General features: G+C 35.9%; 1 protein-coding gene across 2 annotated transcripts in view; it reads left to right on the forward strand.

The window, feature by feature from the left end:
* SEMA3C (semaphorin 3C) overlaps positions 1-22,030 on the forward strand; it is a 213,517-nt gene that overhangs the window by 112,733 nt on the left and 78,754 nt on the right. For both annotated transcript variants that reach the window (XM_055590119.1, XM_055590118.1), the window contains exons 3-5: positions 222-382; positions 3,001-3,063; positions 13,815-13,934. In XM_055590119.1, the coding sequence (XP_055446094.1) occupies positions 222-382; positions 3,001-3,063; positions 13,815-13,934 (344 nt within the window). The remainder of the gene's footprint in view (positions 1-221; positions 383-3,000; positions 3,064-13,814; positions 13,935-22,030) is intronic.

Below are 22,030 nucleotides of genomic sequence, written 5' to 3' on the forward strand. Positions count from 1 at the left end.
TACTACTATAAACTTTAACATTGCATTTATTGATTTATGTTTTAATTCAGCATAAAGGCAATAAATAAAAAAATCCAATAAGATAACTGTTTTAAAATTAATTTGTTGTAAGAGGAAAATATATCTTTACTTTTTTTTAAAAAATATTTCAGTAAGATAATTTTCATTAAAATAATGAGATCAAGATTCTCAATTTTCACTTGTGGTATTCACCATTTCAGAGCTTCGAGAAACCAAGACATCTGAATACTTCAGCCTATCCCAACACCCTTTGGACTACAGGATATTATTAATGGATGAAGATCAGGACCGGATGTACGTGGGCAGCAAAGATCACATTCTTTCCTTGAATATTAACAACATAAGTCAAGAACCTTTGAGTGTAAGTTTATCATTTTCATGAGGGCAGTGCTGAGTTCCTAGATGCCTTGTTCTTTAAAACTTTCAAATACGACAAAAAAATTATGAATTTCATTAGAATAGGCCACATGTCAATGAATAGTTGAAAGTTAGTACTTATTTCAAGGACTGAAAATATAATAAATTCAGTTCTCCATGTCTACTTTCATAGTTTTAACCATCTAAAACTTGAAACTAAGTGAGAAAATACTTCCCATGTATACATACATCAAATGCAAAAAAGAGAAGCGTGGAGTATAGCATGAAAAATGGTTAGTTTAAAGGATAATCTACCTTGTCATCTGTATGTAGTCCAAGACAGCCTTCAAAGGAACACAGTTATTAAATTCACTGTTCTGTGAACAAGTGTGGCCTGTACAGCAGGGATTAGAACTGCATGGGTCCAATTACATGCAGATTGTTGAGGGTTATAAATACTATATATTACATGGTTGATTGAATTTTAGATGTGGAATTGGAATATAAGGTCAGTGTCCCTAACCAGCAAGTTGTTCAAGGGTTAACTATTTCATTGTACTAGGTTGGTGCAAATGTAATTATGTTTTCAGACTATGAATTTTAAATCATTAAAACTAGGTTCCAACACATCTTTATTAATCAAAATAGGAACCATTACAATCAACACATTTTTGCCAATAAGAAGTAAGTTTGTTTATTTTTGTAGCATAAAAACCTCTGCTTTAGGATTTAACAAACTCTTTGAAAACATTTTCTGCCTTCTGCTGGTTGTGGAAGCATTTTCCATACAAAAAGTTGTCTAGATGCTTGAAGAAGTTGTGGTCAGTTGAGAGATCAGGTAAATACAGCAGATGAAGCAAAACTTTGTAGCCCAATTCATTCAACTTTTGAAGCATTGGTTGTGTGACGTGGTCAGGCATTGTTGTGGAGAAGAATCAGGCCTTTTCTTTGACCAATGTCGGCTGCAGGAGTTGCGGTTTTCAGTGCATCTCATCAATTTGCTGAGCATATTTCTCACATATATTGGTTTTGCCAGGATTCAGAAAGCTGTAGTGGGTCAGACCAGCATCAGACTACCAAATAGTGACCATGACCTTTTTTTTTGGTGCAAGTTTGGTTTGGGAAGTGCTTTGGAGCTTCTTCTAGGTCCAACTACTGAGCTAGTCATCAGCAGTTGCAATCTAATCAAGAAATGATTTGTTGTTGTTGCACAGAAAAGAGAAGACAACACTTCAAGACAACGATTTTTTTGATTTGCGGTGAGTTCATGCCACACCCTGAAGCTTTTTCACCTTTCCAGTTTGCTTCAAATGCCAGACAACCTTAGAATGATCGACATTGAGTTCTTCAGCAACTTCTTATGTAGTTGTAAGAAGATCACCTTCAGTGATGGATCTCAGTTGGTCACTGTCAGTTTGCAGTGATGACTCTCAGTTGGTAGTTGCCAGCTTGGGATGGCCAGGCACCATGCTCATCTTCAAGGCTCTCGTCTCCTTTGCAGAAATTCTTGAACCACCACTGCACTGTATGACCATTAGTAGTTCCCGGGCCAAATGCATTGTTGATCTTGCAAGTTGTTTCTGCTGCTTTACAACTGATTTTGAAATTTAATAAGAAAATCACTCAAATTTGCTTTTTGTCTAATATTATTTCCATAGTCTGTTGCTGCTGCTAAGTCACTTCAGTCATGTCCAACTCTGTGCAACCCCACAGGCAGCAGCCCACCAGGCTCCTCTGTCCCTGGGATTCTCCAGGCAAGAATACTGGAGTAGGTTGCCATTTCCTTCTCCATTCCATAGACTAAAATACATATAAAATTAAAAGTAAGTAATAAGTCATTAGAAAAAAACATAAAACAAAAAATTTGCATTAAATTGTACAATATATCTATATTTATTTCTGAATATATTCTGATGTTAAACAGCAAATTTCAATAGTGCAAAACCACAATTACTTCTGCACCAACCTAAATACTTCACAGCAAGGAAATAAAATGAGGTTCATTGGAGTAAAGAAATAAAAGTAGATTAATTATAAATTTTTTACAACAAGGAGACTTCTGAATTTATTATTTTAACATGACAATTAAAAAAATAATCATCCCCACCAGCCCTAGTCCAAGGCTACAGCAACTTAGAATGCTGTCACAGAATGTCAGAGAGAGTCCTTATTCGAGTCATTTTAGCTTTTGAAGTACCTAATTTCAGGTAAATCTACCGGCCTAGCTCTGTAGTTTACTGAAAAAAATGAAAGGGCAATATGAACATGAATTCACTGTGATATGACCCGTTGTGAAAAGTGTACTGTAAATCAGAAGGAGGGAAATACACATTATACTGTGCATATTAATAATTTCCTTATTTGAAAAATTGTACTATTAGTAAATGGGCCCTTATCATAGAAAGACTTGTTAAGGGAAAAATTCTGGAAGAAACAAAAACATAATTGCCAGAATAAAGTAATAAAACCTTCATTAACTTGAATTCATAAATGAAAGAAGAATTTTGAAATATGAATATAGAAATAACTTTTAAATATCTGTTAGCATAAAGCAAATGAAGAACATTGGGCTGTCGTATGTACAAATGAGATTATGCAACCTTTGTTTTCCTTTCTGAGCAGGTTTTCTGGCCAGCATCTGCAATCAAAGTCGAAGAGTGCAAAATGGCTGGCAAAGATCCCACAGTGAGTGCTTTAAAAAAATCCAAAACTTAAATATTTGGTCTTTGAATTCATGTACTTTGAGTGCAGCCAAAAGTGAGACAAAGGGTGTTGGTGTTCTGAATCCTCTGCAGGACATATGGTAAAAAATGTAAATGCAAAATGATCGGAACTCTTAAACACTGTAATTTAGGAATTCCTGACTGGGTAAAAATTTCCTGCTTTGCTTTTATTATTGCACCCTGACACTTTTCATGATGGATTTTAGTAATAACCCCTGTTCAAAGTGGATCCAACCTTCAGAATTCTCAGCATGCTGCTAAAATAATGATAATTCAAGTGTCTGGAGTAGCTCCCAGATACAATGTGGGCTTTTCCAAAGAAAGATTCTCGGCAAAGGGTTATGGTTAGCCAGCACATTCCAGAGGTATAAATCACCAGTAATGACTGGTATCTTTGTAATTAAAAATAACCACAGAAACAAAAATCAAGAGGGATATAAGAATAAGTAAGTGTTCAGTGTGCAACGCTTTTACAAAATGTATTCCTTTAGGTGAGATTTCATATAGAGAGTCAAGGAATAAATCTATATTTATTTCTACAAATAGCTTGCTGAAATGGACACATTAAATTATTCTTGAATATTATTTTAAAAATGGAGCAACTCTTTACGTGCACAAGTCATTTAATGGTTTCTGTTGGTTTTTTGTTTGTTTGTTTATTTTTGCCATGCTTGCAGCATGTAAGATCTATTTGCCACATTTAACGTTTATAATGAAGCTTATATTCATTTCACCTATTGTCTTAGACTTCTTCCTTGTGGAAGAAGTGTGGAACTTAAACTTTTATATTTATTGATTCAGTTTAGGTATCAATACAAGGTTCTGAAAAAGCCTGCCATAAGGCAGGGCCACAGAAGATCTTCAGGTATCACCAGATGGTGTTTTGGCAAGAGTACTTATCAGGAGTGACTCAGCTCAGGGTTTTATTGTTTCAGTTTCATAATTCACCTCTAAGAGAAAATTCAAAATGGACAGGAGCTCACTGGAGCATATTTGCTACCCACAAGATTTGTGGACCAAAATCGAAAAGGAAAAAATCCAGAAAAATGTGAAAGAAACATTCAAAAGAGTATATTGCAGTTGCCTTCTAGGAAACCAATAGTAGAATGAAGCTTAATGTTGTGAAAAAAGAACTTTTTTTTGTTCCCTGAAGCTATTATTCCAATAATTTTGCATGAAGTAAACTATTTTCTTTTAATTCTCTAATGTAGAGATTTTTCCCATGGATGCATATATGAACATGTCTCACCTTTTGTCGCAATAATATCCCATGGCCACAGTTACTATATTTAATTGTTCTTTGTTCAATTTTTTTTTCCATTCATACAAACTTCCACAGGCAGAATATATAGAATTTATATTCCTTTGCACATTCTCTTTCCAAAAAAATGTTGTTGATTTTCTTAAGGATATTAGCCAAGTCATTTGATTCCTTTCTCCCTTTGGCAAGGAAGAAATGCTTTGCTATTTGCTTTCTTATAATTAAAGGTCTTTAGATGGAGCCATTAATACATGCTTATGTTTTTACATAGTTTTATCATGGTGTGATATCATCCATGAATATCTTTATATTTTGCCAAACAGCCAATTAATATATATAGCAGAGGTAACTGTAGAGAGTTGTAGTAAAGCCAACATTGTTGGGTCCTAGGAAATAAAAATCAAGCTAAATTTCAAATGTATGTTCTGTTTTTTGCAAGAGAGGAGAATGTTGACAAATTCGTCTCACTTAATACATGTGAGGTTCTTATAAACAATTTTTTTTTAGTCAAGATACTAGTGGTAGAAGAATGATAGTTAAATAGAAGTTCTGTAGAACAAACAACGTATTTTAATTATACTTCTCATGAAACCAAATATTTAAGAATCTTTTGGATCTCTTGAAATAAATCTCACCTAATTACTTAATATTTCATTTTTTTTAAAGCAGGAATTGTTTATTTTACTTTGTACAAATCAGTTAGATATTGTGAAGAAGCCAGAGATGATTAAAGTGGAATTCCTACCTATAAGAGTAGATATATATACTAGAGATGATGAGACATATATACAGTAATTATCAACTAATATTAGCCAATACCTGATAGAATGGGCCGGGTGCTATTCTAAGTTTTTTATTTTAATCCTTGTGATGGTGCTACAAGATGGACCTTGTCATCATCCTTATTTTTAAGATAGATAAACTGAGCCACTGAGAGAATGAGGAATTTACCCCAAGCTGCACTACTAACAGGTGGGAGGCCTCTGTCTGGCTCAAGCACATATGGCTCTAGATCTTTTGCTCTTAGTTGATGAAACATGCCACCTCTCTAGGGAGATTATGATAAATGCTAAGCATACATACAAAAGACAAAGACAAATTCATTGCAGGTGGGGTATTTATGAAAAATTTGATAGATTTGGTGGCAGCTATGTTAGGTCTTATGTAACTTTTCCCCTTTTTATTTCAGTGATACTGAGATTCAAACAGGTTGTACCCTTTCCCTCTTTCAGCCGTTGGTACAGGCTACAGGTGATTCCCTTCTTGTTTGATTTGCTGTTGTTCAGTCACTCAGTCGTGTACAGTGCTTTGTGACCCCATGGACTGCATCACGCCAGGCTTCCCTGTCCTTCACCATCTCCAGAACTTGCCCAGACTCATGTCCTTTGAGTCAGTGATGCCATCCAACCATCTCATCCTCTGTCATCCCCTTCTCCTGCCTTCAGTCTTTCCCAGCATCAGGGTTCTTTCTGACGAGTCAGCTCTTCACATCAGGTGGCCTAAGGATTGGAACTTGAGCTTCAGTATCAGTCCTACCCTCAGGATTGATTTCCTTTAGGATTGACTGTTTTGATCTCCTTGCAGTCCAAGGGTCTCTCAAGTGTCTTATTCAGCACCAAAGTTCAAAAGCATCAATTCTTCAGTTCTTAGCCTTCTTTATAGCCCAACTCTCACATTCAAACATGACTACTGCAAAAACCATAGCTTTGACTATACGGACCTTTGTCAGCAAAGTAATATCTCTGCTTTTTAATATTCTGTCTAGGTTTGTCATAGCTTTTCTTCCAAGGAGCAATTACCTTCCCATCTTTTTAGCCTTGGAATTATCTGCACACGCTTTCAAATGACAGTTCAGATGTCACTTCTCTGGAGAATCTTCTGTTGCCACTGAGAACTAGGCTAGCTGCCCCTCCCTGTATGTGCACTTGAAACCCTCTAGAGCTTATTTCACTGCATTTTTAGTGGTTGGAAATGCCAGCTAGTAAGTGTCATTATCTCTAGTGCCCAGATCTGTATCTAGGCACTTCATAAAATGTAAACAAGATCTGGAAAAAACAGAAATGGAAGCAGTAAGCATGGGAATCTATTCCAAGTCATTGTCTCATGTTGGGAGTAGGACATAGTGGATAATGAGTTATTAATGCCTTTAGCTTACTAAATTTATAAATTCATTATGTATAATTTTAAAGATATATGGTGGTTAAATTAATGTTTTACTTTAAAATATTATATTAGTTGTCTACTAATAAAAGCATAACCTAGTAACAGATTTCCTACTTTTATAGCAATCAAAAAGTGTACAAACATCCTTTACTTCTTTATATTTTTTACTTGTATCTAATTTTAATTAAAGTTATAAAAATAATGCTCATTCATTAGAAAAGAATTCAGTATAATTTGAAATTTGACCCAAGGTAATATCACAATAATACTATATAATAAACTAATGTTTATAAGTAAAATAAAATATCATGGTAGCAATATAGCTTATTTTCTACCTCAGCTAAAGAGAGTATAACTTACCTCCAAATTTCCCTTTCTGCCCCTATTTATTTACATTCCTACATGCTCCATTTATTTCCAAATGTTGATATTTTATTAATACTATAAATAAATTGAGCCCTAAACATTAGCACATGCTGTCAAACATATCCAATGAGATAGGATATAATGAATGTGTTAAGTAAATACTGTAAGAGATCATTAAAAAAAATTAAGCAGGGTTACATATTTTAGACCTATATATTACATATGCAAAATGTCAAACTTGATTTATTAATTGTAGAATATCAATTTCCATGTTTCTGTGACCAGAGGACCCTAAACTACTTGAAAATGTATTTTCTTTAGGAATACATATATCAAAATACCTTGATACATTCCCCAGACCAAGAAGAAAAAATGTAGTATGGACCATGAAGAGTCATATTTTTAAAGCCCTATTAATCTGAGCTCCAAGACATATTTTTTTAAAAACATCTATTTTAAAATTATACAACTAATACCTGTTCAACACAGAAATCTTTGAAGGCCCAGAAGAGCTCATGCTGCTGCTGCTGCTAGGTCGCTTCAGTCGTGTCTGACTCTGTGTTACCCCATAGACGGCAGCCCACCAGGCTCCCCCATCCCTGGGATTCTCTAGGCAGGAACACTCAAGTGGGTTGCCATTTCCTTCTCCAGTGCATTAAAGTGAAAAGTGAAAGTGAAGTCGCTCAGTCATGTCTGACTCTTAGCGACCCCATGGACTGCAGCCCACCAGGCTCCTCTGTCCATGGGATTTTCCAGGCAAGAGTACTGGAGTGGGGTGCCATTGCCTTCTCCAAGAAGAGTTCTAAGCTCTCTGCAAATGTTAATTCACTAATTCCCTTAGTAACTCAATAAGCTAGGTTAATGGATACACACATAAAACCTAGCTTATTGAATTACTAAAGGAATTAGTGAATTAACATTTGCAGAGAGCTTAGAACAGTACATAGCACATAGTTAGCACACACTGTTAAATAAATAAAATAAATTATACTACCCAAACTTAGTAACTTAAAAATTTGAGATATAGTCTTCCAGCATTTTAGTATAGGTCATGTGTGTATGTATACATATATATATATATACATACACACATGTATATGTGCATGTGTGTGTGTGTATATATGTGTGTGTGTGTATATATATATATATACATAAAATGGAATTATATTCTCCATAATGTTAGAAGCTTCATTTTTCATTTAGCTTTATACCTTGAAATAGTTTTGAAAGACAATTAAGCAATAAAAAGAAAGCATCCACAGTATTGAATTTTCCTAATGTCTCATGCCACTAACCTTTTATGGATGTCTATTGTGGTCAGGACCTGTACTAAACTTTATGCAGGACAATTTATGTCCACTACACAGGGTTTGTACTGACAGTTGGAACTGAAAGTATATATGAAAACATCTGATACCTAACGTTGGGTATATTTATTATGTGCCGCACACTATTCCAAGGGCTTTAGTGGTAAATGCTTTCAACAAATATTATCATCACCATTTACAGAGCAGAAGATTGAAGCACAGAGAGGCAAGTACATATCTCAAGCTCAAACAGCTAGTAAAAGATAAAGTCAGAGTTTGCACCTATGTCATCTGGCTCTGAGAATTCACACTCTGCTGCCCATCATCCTGCAGCATGACGATAGTCCAGTTCTAATTGCCTCTCTAGTTTCATCACGTAGTAATCCTCTATACCCTGTAGGCACTATTCTCCAACTAAAGCCTGCACTCTCATGCCTTCAGTTTTTTTTTGTTCATGCTGTTTTCTGTTGGAATGTCCCTTTCTTCTGCTTTTGCCTGTGAAAATCTGTAGCTTATTCTGCAAATTATAGCTCAGATGACATTCACTCTCAAACCTTTATACCCAATTCAGTATTACTCATTTTCTCTTCTTTCCTTGTATAGCACATTTTGAAAAAAAATAACCTTATTATAACATCTGCTACAGCTTAATGTATATGCTCTCCTTGCCCTGAAAATGGGAATTGAATCTGTTTATTTCAGTGTTGCTAGCACCATATACAATGCTTGCACAGAATGAGTTCAGTAAACATTTTCTGGATGGAATTGACACGACTGCAGTGGTCTAGTTCAGAAATAATGTGGATAGAAACTAAGTACAATGGAAATGGAAAGGACCTAGAAAATGATTTTCAGCAATTTATAGATTCAATGCAATCCCCATCAAGCTACCAACGGTATTCTTCACAGAGCTAGAACAAATAATTTCACAATTTGTATGGAAATACAAAAAACCTCGAATAGCCAAATCTATCTTGAGAAAGAAGAAGGGAACTGGAGGAATCAACCTACCTGACTTCAGGCTCTATTACAAAGCCACAGTTATCAAGACAGTATGGTACTGGCACAAAGACAGAAATATTGATCAATGGAACAAAATAGAAAGCCCAGAGATAAATCCACGCACATATGGACACCTTATCTTTGACAAAGGAGGCAAGAATATACAATGGATTAAAGACAATCTCTTTAACAAGTGGTGCTGGGAAAACTGGTCAACCACTTGTAAAAGAATGAAACTAGAGCACTTTCTAACACCATACACAAAAATAAACTCAAAATGGATTAAAGATCTCAATATAAGACCAGAAACTATAAAACTCCTAGAGGAGAACATAGGCAAAACACTCTCCAACATACATCACAGCAAGATCCTCTATGACCCACCTCCCAGAATATTGGAAATAAAAGCAAAAATAAACAAATGGGACCTAGTTAAACTTAAAAGCTTCTGCACAACAAAGGAAACTATTAGCAAGGTGAAAAGGCAGCCTTCAGAATGGGAGAAAATAATAGCAAATGAAGCAACTGACAAACAACTAATCTCAAAAATATACAAGCAACTCCTACAGCTCAACTCCAGAAAAAATAAATGACCCAATCAAAAAATGGGCCAAAGAACTAAATAGACATTTCTCCAAAGAAGACATACAGATGGCTAACACACACATGAAAAGAGGCTCAACATCACTCATTATCAGAGAAATGCAAATCAAAACCACTCTGAGGTACCATTTCATGCCAGTCAGAATGGCTGCGATCCAAAAGTCTACAAGTAATAAATGCTGGAGAGGGTGTGGAGAAAAGGGAACCCTCTTACACTGTTGGTGGGAATGCAAACTAGTACAGCCACTATGGAGAACAACGTGGAGAGTCCTTAAAAAACTGGAAATAGACCTGCCTTATGATCCAGCAATCCCACTGCTGGGCATACACACTGAGGAAACCAGAAGGGAAAGAGACACGTGTACCCCAATGTTCATTGCAGCACTGTTTATAATAGCCAGGACATGGAAGCAACCTAGATGCCCATCAGCAGATGAATGGATAGGAAAGCTATGGTACATATACACAATGGAGTATTACTCAGCCATTAAAAAGAATACATTTGAATCAGTTCTAATGAGGTGGATGAAACTGGAGCCTATTACACAGAGTGAAGTAAGCCAGAAAGAAAAACACCAATACAGTATGCTAATGCATATATATGGAATTTAGAAAGATGGTAACAATAACCCTGTGTACGAGACAGCTAAAGAGACACTGAGGTATAGATCAGTCTTATGGACTCTGTGGGAGAGGTAGAGGGTGGGGAGATTTGGGAGAATGACATTGAAACATGTATAATATCATGCATGAAACGAGTTGCCAGTCCAGGTTCGATGCACGATACTGGATGCTTGGGGCTGGTGCACTGGGATGACCCGGAGGGAGGGTATGGGGAGGGAGGAGGGAGGAGGGTTCAGGATGGGGAGCACGGGTATACCTGTGGCGGATTCATTTCGATGTTTGGGAAAACTAATACAATATTGTAACGTTTAAAAATAAAATTAAATTAAAAAAAAATAAAAAATAAATAAGATCAAGGCATCCAGCCCCATTGCTGCATGACAAATTTCATCTTCTTGGGCTCCAAGATCACTGAGGAAGGTGCTGCAGCCTTAAGAAGATGATTGCTTCCTAGCAGGAAAGCAAAGGAAAGCAACACACTAGACAGTATTTTGAAGAGCAGAGGTATTACTCTGCCAACAAAGATCTGTATAGTCAAGGCTATGGTCTTCCCAGTGGTAGTTATGATTGTGAGAGCTAGACCATAAAGAAGGCAGAACAAGAAAGAATTGATGCCTAAAAAAAAATTAATAATAATAATTAAAGCGACTGATTTATTTTTCCTTTTATGTTTTTCCCTTTGAAGAGGGCTTGGAAGAGCACAGTAAAACATCATCAGATAGTATACAAATTTGCCTTCATGGTTGAAGTTTAGTCGCTCAGTCGTGTCCAGACCCCATAGACTGTAGCCCGCCAGGCTCCTCTTTCCATGGAATTCTCCAAGCAAGGATAATGGAGTGGGTAGCCATTTCCTTCTCCAGGGTATCTTTCTGACGTAGGGATCATACCTGGGTCTTCTGCACTGCAGGAAGATTCTTTACCATATGAGCCACCAGAGAAGCCTTCATGGTATAGGACAACCATATTTAAGACATATTTAAATTCATACCTGAGTTACTTATTAAACCTAGAGCACTTCATTTAACCTTTTGGTGGACTCAATTTCCTCATCACTAAAATGGGACTAAATATTTTAATAGGAACATTGCTGGGAAGATTAAAAACATCAAAAGATTAAGAGCTCTGTAAATATTAGTAACTGTTATAAAAACTTCCATCTAACAACTGTGGAGTTCTTACCAAATGGCAAATTATAAAGTGGTTAAAAGGACAAGATTCTATGTTAAACACATCTGTGCTTGAAAATCTGCTTTACCTATTTCTAGCTATATGACCTTACTGCTGTGTCGCTTCAGTCATGTCTGACTCTGTGTTACCCCATAGACGGCAGCCCACCAGGCTGCCCCGTCCCTGGGATTCTCAAGGCAAGAACATTGGGGTGGGTTGCCATTTCCTTCTCCAACTCATGAAAGTGAAGTCACTCAGTCGTGTCCGACTCTTAGTGACCCCATGGACTGCAGCCTACCAGGCTCCTGGGTCCATGGTATTTTCCAGGCAAGAGTACTGGAGTAGGGTGCCATTGCCTTCTCCGATATGACCTTAGGCAAGTTAACTAAACAAGATCTAAACTTTGTGCTTCTAAAACCCGGTTGAAAACCCGAGAGAATATACACAGTTTGCTCAATAAATGTGATCTCTGAAGGTTAAAAAATCAATCTTCTGGAGGTTAAATATATAAAATGATTGTTCTTGTGTCTAATGCATAATAAATTTTCAAAAATAGTAGCCATAATAAAGACATATATATAACATATATGTATACATAAACATATACATGAAACAAGTATAATCTGTATTTGAGGTGTAAAAGAGATATTAGTGACTTCTTCCTTTATCCCATTACCAATAATTCATAATGGAAAAATCTGCAAACCTCAAGATGAAACAGACATAACCTCTTATTAATAGAATTGAATCAAATTCATGTTTTGCAGGAAAATATTATGTACAGAATCCCAGAATGACTGAACTTGGATATGAAAAAAAATAAACACAAGTCTCATTGCTCACATATACCTTTAAACATAGACATACTGTATATACACCATACTTCATCTATGATTTTTCTCCAGAGAAACACATTTCAGCTGCAGTATGTAGTCAGTTTCTAGGCACCTCTATAAACAGGTGTCAAGATACAATGACACTATATATGACAAAAATTCTTAATGTCTTAAAAAAAAATAAAGAATATAGTCTGCTCTGTAAGGTTAAATTTATATAACAGCAGAGTTGGTGATTGATTATTTAATAATAAAAACCCATAACAGAAACATATATATGTATACAAATACTACATATGAAAATAAGCATATATTTGCTGGCAAGTAATAATGAGTATAAAAGGAGAAAATGATAAGAAAATATAAAATAATATTGACTTTAAATTTTGGCAATTTTTTAAACTTTTTAATAAACATGCATTATAAAATATTAGTAAAGTATGTGGTACCTAGAAGAGAAAAAAATACACTGTATGAACACCCATCTGAAAACCACTGAGTCTGACATATTTCTTTATAAAAATGTTTGTCTCTAATGTGTAATATTATTAAACATTGCTAGAACAATGACTTTGTGAAGGGAACAATATTCAGCCTCAGGCTTGATTAATGTGTACTCAGCAAAGGTAGTGACCCTGTAAGTATAGAACATGCAATGGTTAATTCAGTCACTGAGCTCTGCATTTGGTGCTGACCATACTTGTGTATTTCTGCAAGGTCATAATCAGCTTATAATCACCATAATCATTTTTCATTTCATTGAGTGAATAAATGACAGCCTTTGCAATGGTTGGACTGGGAGCAGGTGAGAAAGGAGTCTGGGGAAAGAGAAAAGTATTTTAGGGGACCAAGAGCAGAGAGATCATGATTCTGTTATTTTTCATAGAAAGCGACAATGCTGGCATTTGTGTAACATTTGTCTTATTCACCCCATTATGAAGGCTAATAGTGTTTGCCACTGTAACTAATGATAACATATGGACCTTCTATAAGCACAATTAATTCACAACATGTTTTATATAACATGGATGAGTGTGTGTGTGTGTGTGTAATGTTTTGAGGAAAAATTGAGAAACAGTTTGGTATACTTTTCAATTTCTAAGCTTTCTCAGATAAAGAGTAAGTTCATAAAATTTCAGAACATAAAAACATACCCAATATAAAAAATACTGAAATATGAGAGAGACATATCATTTTGCTCATTATCTGTTAGACAACCTTCCTCCTAAAATACACCATGGAATAAACCATGTTCTCTTGTTATCTCCTAACTAATTAAAAAGTTAGGGCATAAAGAAAAACGTATAGCAAAGTGTAACAGTAATACTTAGAAACAGCAATAAAAGTCATTGGGTTACTAACCGCTGTTTTCCTTTTCTTTTAGCATGGCTGCGGGAACTTTGTCCGTGTAATTCAGGCTTTCAACCGCACGCATTTGTATGTCTGTGGGAGTGGTGCTTTCAGCCCAGTCTGTGCTTATTTGAACAGAGGGAGGAGATCAGAGGTAAGTGTAACAATAATTCATTCTTATTTTGATGTCAGTGTCAAAGATTTCTTAAAACAGTAAAAACTTGGAAATATAATTAGTGGCCATAAAAAATTTCAAGCCGTTTAAACACAAAATATGCTTGGTTCCTATTTGCAAGGTTACTTAAAGTGTAGCCTTTTTTCCTTCAACTAAATGTACAAGCTGCAGAAAATAAAGAAAGGAGATGGTGTGATTTCACAACTACTTAAAGTGTAAGGTATTGATAATATTTGATCCCAAAGTGGAATGTTTACAAGTGGTTCAAGATGATATGAAATATTAAAATTCTTAAAGAAAAGTAAAGCTGTGCTTCTTAGAAGAGTACAGTTGTCTGCATTGAGCTTGTCATTAGAACCACAGGTCTGTGATCAACTGATTAAATAAACTACTTCCCCAGACTGTAGTCTGTCAGAAACTCCACTGAGAAGGGTGTGCAGTCATGGTACAGGCCAGTGATAGCATAGCACTTTTCAGAGCACGGATTTTTAATTAAAATCATTTTCCCATGTACAAATTGCCCAACATACACTTCAAGCCTTAATAGGAAAGCTGGTCCAAAAAGTAATCTCCTTTGGAAAACCAGCATGAAACAAATTTTAATCATTTTACTAAATAAGAACTACTTCAGTCTCACTTCAAAAGATATGTTTCAAAGGGAAAGCATTTCCATTAATTAATCTCTTTAAATATCTTAAGAGCATATTTAAGTGTGAAAAGGGTTATAAAATTTTAAGCTTTATATGTTTTATTTAATAGTCAACTTAAGTCAGTGTTTTTCCACATCATATTTACATATCTATAATATGTAATTAATAATACAAATACAAAATGCACAGTTTTATCAAACACCTAATGTATTTATTTTATTTAGTTTAAAATAAAAGGCCATGATGCAGAACATTGTATTTTGAGAGAGTTCTATTTATTCATCACTAACATTGTATTTTGTAGTGATCAGAGGCAGTACTTACTGCTAACATCCTGTTTGTACTAAGATATGGCATGTTTCTTGTACTTGAAGCCACTTTTAAAATGGAGGTTAGGGTGGCACATTCATTAAGTATTACATTTTATTTCTGAGACTATATAACCCTGCTTGATGTTTGGAACATCACATACTTTTATTAGACTCTATGGCCCTTCCAGTATATTGTGAAACTGAGTCAATGCTTTCCTAGAGCCTTCAGTGATGCTTCTCAAAGAGTCTACAGTTCTTGCTGCATAGATTCCTAACATGGTTCTTCTCTTTATCCCCTGTCTTCTGGTCCTGGAAAAAAAAAAAAAGCGACACAAGTAAATGATGACTTTAAATAATGAATAAAACATTAATAAGAAACAATTATTGGTTAATTTTGCTGTGCAATCTTAGAATGTTACATCTCATCTCTGATTGGTTTTATCAGATGCATCTATAACATCAGTTCCCATAAGTGAATAAATACTGTTTAAGCTCCTGATGCTGCAACTCATCAATCAGATAACTTTGACTAATCAAGAATATCACAGGCATTCAATTTATTCCTTGTGCTTTTTAAAGCAAATTAATCACCAAACTTTTCTTTTTATTCATTTTATTGTAGTTTTTCTCATGTCAGAAGAAAAGCTGTGCATTTTTCTTACCAATAAAGTTATTTAATCTTTAGCCTTCATCACTGTTTTACATCTTCTTTCCTTTCCCCTGCATTTACTCTTTTTTTCTTCTTTAACAGTAGGTTTCCCTTCCTGTGACTTTTTTCCAACCCTCTCCTTTCACTCTCTTTTACTTTATCACAAAACTTCTTGGACTAGTAAACTATTTTTCAGCTTTTATATTCCTATTTTCCCTATCTTGCATTAAACCTTCCAAATCTGAATTTAATTTTCACCTACTAATTAAAAGTCTTTCCTAACAACCAGGACTCTTAGTGATCATACTGACTCCCCTAATCAGCATGTTTTCTCCTAGACCAATCTACAACATGTAATGCCCTCTATTTTTCAGCACCTTTATTGACATCTTTGGCCATGGGATATTTTGCTATGCCTTTTTTTCCTGATCTTTCACCATGTACTGTCTTTCTGGTCCTATTTTTTCCTCTTGTCGATTCAGTCTACAAAGATGTATTCATTTAATGGCAGAAAAAAATCATGTCAGAACTTCTGGGCTACCTTTTGGATACTAATCTTTGTCTTGTGTCAAAGGAGAAGCAACTGAAGCAATCTCAAGCAGGAAGTATCATGAACAGATTTGTGCTGTCACTTTTATTTTGTGTCACATTGGCTCTTCTGTTGTTCATTTTGTTTGTTAGCCTGGATATGATTCTTTTGAGTCTGAGATGCTGTTGAAAGATAAACGTAGAAATATCAAGTAGGCAGCTGAGTATAAAGTTGGCTATATAAATATTTGAGTAATTATCTTACAGGAATAACTGAAGCCCAAACAAAGTGTAAGTTAATCGTGTAGGAAGAATACAGCATGAAAAGAGAAGAGTGACTATGATTGAGACTTAAGGATCTTCTAAATTTAAATAGCCATATGGAGGAAAAGGAATCTCCAAAAAAAGACTAAGAAACTAGAGAAGGAGAGGAAAAAAAAAAAAAAAAAAAAGCATGTGTTGGTGCTGTGAATAAAGACAAGTCATTATAAAAAGATACAAGTGAGCAACAATCCCAAATACCATTGAGATCCAAGAAAGAAGTCTAAAAATATAAGTGCTGAATTGTATACATGATAGGCATCAGGGATCTTGTCAAAATGACTTTCAATAGAGCAACTGAGGTTCGATGCCCAACTGAAACAGATTGAGAAGAAAGTAAGAAGTCAGAAATGATTACAAATGTATGTTAATGTTAGTCTCTAAGAAATGTAATTCTCAAGGAGAGTAATGTTTAAGAACTGAAGGAGTTGTTGAAATGATATTGTAAAGGATCCAGTTAATAAAATTAAAGAAAGAGTAAGGATAATGGAAAGTATACCTAAGTATGCCTATGAAGACTGAATAAGAGGATCTGAAACATTGGTGAAAGCATTGGCCTTACAGTAAGAGAAATATTTCCTCTCGTGTATTAGTGGGTGTATTAGTTTATAGTTTTTATTAGTGTGTGTATTTGGTAATGATGAACCTAAGATGTCTCATTTAAGGACTTCACTTTCTCAGCAACATGTCAATCATATGAGCTGAGAATAAAGTAGGAGATTTGACAATGTTGGCATAGGTTTGAAGTTATTAATGGAAGAACCAGTTGGCATAGTACCTTTGGAAGATACAAATTCATTTTAAGCTGATGATCACAAATCTATACTATGTTGGATGTACCTTGTTGGATCACCTTTGGCAAAATGCTTAGAAGTTTGGAGGCAAGTATGAAGAAAGTAGATAGACATGTGTTTACAGGTTGTGGGGCAATGAAAAATCACAGAATGAAGGAAATTAACACTTTTACCAAAAAAAAAATTAAGATTAAAAAACATGGACCATAAACTGGTTATGAGAAAGCAAAAAGGGAGAAAAAAGATGAATTGTAAAAAATAGAGTTCTTAGGAGATGAGTTTAAAGAATTCTTGCAGAATGCTTGAATTAGTGTCTATTTGGGTCTACCACATACTTTCCTGGTGATGACAAGATTTAAACTCTACTGTATGAGCCCAAGGAGGCTGTGCAATGGAGAAAGAAGTCAGTGGAGAACAAGTGATACCTACGCAATCTCCTCAATTCCTGCAGTGACAACTATCACTATTACCGTCAAATTGGTATATGACTCTGGCTACATATACAGGGTTACTAAATTTTATTTTTTCCAGCAAGTTTATCATTATTTGTTTAAAGAGTTATCCAAGTCTATGCCCCAACCACTAATGCTGAAGAAGCTGAAGCTGAACAGTTTTATGAAGATGTACAAAACCTTCTAAAACTAACACCAAAAAAAGATGTCCTTTTCCTCATAGGGGATTAGAATTCAAAAGTAGGATGTCAAAGATACCTGGAGTAATAGACAAGTTTGGCCTTGGAGTACAAAATGAAGCAGGGCAAAGGTTAACAGAGTTTTGCCAAGAGAACACACTGGTCATAGCAAACAACCTCTTTCAGCAATGCAAGAGATTACTGTATATGTGGATGTCACCAGATGGTCAACAATGAAATCAGATTGGTTATATTCTTTGCACCCAAAGATGGAGAAGCTCTATACAGTCAGCAAAAATTAGACCAGAGGCTGACTGGCTCTGATCATTAATACCTTATTGGAAAATTCAGCCTTAAGTAGAAGAAAGTAGGGAAAACCACTAGACCATTCAGGTATGACCTGAATCAAGTCCCTTATGATTATACAGTGGAAGGAACAAACAGATTCAAGAGTTTAGATTGGATAGAGTTCCTGAAGAACTGTGGACAGAGGTTTGTAATATTATATAGTAGATGATGACCAAAACCATTCCCAAGAAAGAGAAATGCAAGAAGGAAAATTGGTTGTCTGAGTAGGCCTTATAAATAGCTGAGAAAGAAGAGAAGTTAAAGGCAAAAGAGGAAAGCAAAGATATACCCAACTGAGTGCAGGGTTCCAGAGAAGAGCAGGAAGAGATAAGAAAGCCTTCTTAAGTGAGCAATGCAGAGAAATAGAGGAAAACAATAGAACGGTAAAGACTAAGGCAATGGCACCCCACTCTAGTACTCTTGCCTGGAAAGTCCCATGGATGGAGGAGCCTGGAAGGCTGCAGTCCATGTGGTCGCGGAGGGTTGGACACGACGAGTGACTTCACTTTCACTTTTCACTGTCATACATTGGAGAAGGAAATGGCAACCCACTCCAGTGTTCTTGCCTGGAGAATCCCAGGGACAGGGGAGCCTGGTGGGCCACCATCTCTGGGGTCGCACAGAGTCGGACACGACTAAAGCGACTTAGCAGCAGCAGCAGCAGAGATCTCTTTGAGATAATTAGAGATACTAAGGGAACATTTCATGCCAAGATGAATGCAATAAAGGAGATTAATGTTATGAAGATGCAGAAGATATTAAGAAGAGGTGGCAAGAATACACAGAGAACTATATAAAAAAAGATCTTATTGACTCAGATAACCACAGTGGTGTGATAACTCGCCTAGAGCCAGACCTCCTGGAGTGCAAAGTCAAGTAGGCCTTAGGAAGCATCACTATGACCCAAGCTAGTAGAGGTGATGGAATTCCAGCTAAGCTATTTAAAATTCATTTTGATATTTGGCAAAACTAATACAGTTATGTAAAGTTTAAAAATAAAATAAAATTAAAAAAAAAAAGAATAACAAAACAAAAAAAAATTCTAAAAGGTGAGGTTGTAAAAGTACTGCACTCAATATGCCAGCAAATTTGGAAAACTCAGCAGTGGCCACAGGACTGGAAAAGGTTGGTTTTCATTCCAATCCCAAAGAAAGGCAATGCCAAAGAATGCTCAGACTACCATAGAGTTGTGCTCATTTCATATGCTAGCAAAATAATGCTCAAAATCCTTAAAGCTAGGCTTCAACAATATGTGAACTAAGAGGTTCCAGATATACAAACTGGTTTTAGAAAAGGCAGAGGAACCTGAGAGCAAATTGTCAACATCTGCTGAATCTTAAAAAAAGCAAGGGCATTCCAAAAAGACATCTACTTCTCCTTCATTGACTGCACTAAAGCCTCTGACTGTCAGATCAGATCAGGTCAGTCGATCAGTCATGTCTAACTCTTTGCCACCCCTGGACTGCAGAACACCAGGCTTCCCTGTCCATCACCAACTCCTGGAGCTCACTCAAACTCATCTTCATCGTGTCGATGATGCCATCCAATGATCTCATCCTTGTCGTCCCCCTCTCCTCCCGCCTTCAATCTTTCCCAGCATCAGGGTCTTTTCCAACGAGTCAGTTCTTTGCATCAGGTGGCCAAAGTATGGAGCTTCAGCTTCAACATCAAACCTTCCAATGAATATTCAGGACTTATTTCCTTTAGGAAATCAGTTGGATCTCTTTGCAGTCCAAGGGACTCTCAAGAGTCTTCTCCAACACCACAGTTCAAAAGCATCAATTCTTCGGTGCTCAGCTTTCTTTATAATGCAATTCTCACGTTCATACATAAGTGTGGATCACAACAAACTGGAAAATTCTTAAAGAGATGGGAATCCCCAACCACCTTGCCTGCCTCCTAAGAAGCCTGTGTGCAGGTCAAGAAGCAACAATTAGAACCTGACATGGAACAAGCAACTGGTTCAAAATTGGAAAAGGAGTACATCTAACCTGTATATTGTCACTCTGCTTATTTAGCTTCTTTGCAGAGTGAATCATGAAAAATGCTGGGCTGGATGACTTACAAACTGGAATCCAGTTTGCTGGGAGAAACATCAACAACTTCAGGTATGCAGATGATACCACTCTAATGGCATAAAGTAAAGAGAAACTAAAGAGCCTGTTGATGAGGGTGAAAGAGGAGAGTGAAAAAGCTGGCTTTAAACTTAACATTCAAAATAACAAATATCAAGGCATCTGGTCCCATCACTTCATGGTGAAATAGTGACAGTCTATTTTCTTGAGTTCCAGAATCACTGCAGACTGTGACTACAGCCACAAAATTAAGACACTTGCTCATTGGAAGAAAAGCTTTGACAAAGCTAGACAGCTTATTAAAAAGCAGAGACATCACTTTGCTGACAGAGTTCCTTATAGTCAAAGCTATGGTTTTCCCAGTAGTCATGTGCGGATGTGAGAGCTGGACCATAAAGAAGACTGAGCATCAGAGAATTGATGCTTTCTAATTGTCAGGCTGGAGAAGATTCTTGAGAGTTGCTTGTACAGCACAGAGATCAAACAAGTCAATTCTAAAGGAAATCAACACTGACTATTCGTTGGAAGGACTGATGCTGAAGCTGAAACTCTAATGTTTTGGCCATCTGATGCAAAGAGCCAATTCATTGGAAAAGACCCTGATGCTGGAAAAGATTGAGGGCAAAAGGAGAAGGGGGTGCAGAGAATGAGATGGTTGTATGGCATCACCAACTCAGTGGACATGAGTTTGAGCAAACTCATTGAGATAGTGAAGGACAGGGAAGCCTTTTGTGCTGGAGTTCATGGGGTTGCAAAGAGTCAGATGTGACTTAGCAACTGAACAACAACATTATACAAACAATACCCTCTTGGAAAGCAGACATGACTGAATTTTGCTTTTGTCACTATTTATCTGTGTGTGATCTTGGAAAAGCCATGTTTTCCTCATCTTTGGAGTCAATCCATAAAGAGCATTGAGTTGTAGGACTTTTCTAGGCTAGAGCACTGTGATTCGTTTGAAGCAGTATGATTTCCCATTACCTCAAGAGATTTCTTGCAATACATTAAGCTCAGTATAACAAAAATGAAATAGTTTTTCTTTAAAGAGTAAAACTTCAGAATCAACTTTATTTTCTTCATCTTCTTGAACTATATTCAATTAGTTATTGATTATCAAGCTCTATCTATTTTCACTTTACAGATCTTCTCGTGTCTTTACCACTCTTATCCTAACCAAGAGATCCTAGCATGTCAGATTATTATTCCCTAATTCCTGGACTGAGTTGAAAACAAATTTATTTTCTTGAATTCAGTATCTGTGTTTATAACCACCATTCTCAGTCTTCTTAAAGAATAAGATAAGATCCAGTCTTCTTAAAACAGTGTTTTGATCCTTTTATTCCATACTCAAAAATGTTGAGCTTGCATTTTCTTTGGGATAATTTTGGAAAACACCTTAATAATTAAGGTCTTCCATCATCCAATACAATCAACAATGTGATCATTTTTTCTTTGAATTTTAGTAGTAGCTTTTACTAACTTTATTTAAGTAAAAAGATAAATATACCAACAAAATGCTCCCTCTCAGTGAAGCTACACTGACCATTATATTTCTAACTGAACCCACTGCCCCCATTCCCTGCTTAAATGTTCTCCAAAGCACTGAGTATCATCTAACATACTCAATATTTTGCATGTTTATTCTTTTTATATTCTCTATTTCCATTCTCTATCTTTGGTTTATAAATTACCTACAGGTAAGAATTTTTGACTGTTTTGTTACTCTGTCCCCAATGTTTTGTCAGTGTTTGGCACATAGTAGATGCTT

Source organism: Bubalus kerabau, chromosome 8, assembly GCF_029407905.1.
Source record: "Bubalus kerabau isolate K-KA32 ecotype Philippines breed swamp buffalo chromosome 8, PCC_UOA_SB_1v2, whole genome shotgun sequence".
Taxonomy (NCBI): Eukaryota; Metazoa; Chordata; class Mammalia; order Artiodactyla; family Bovidae; genus Bubalus; species Bubalus kerabau.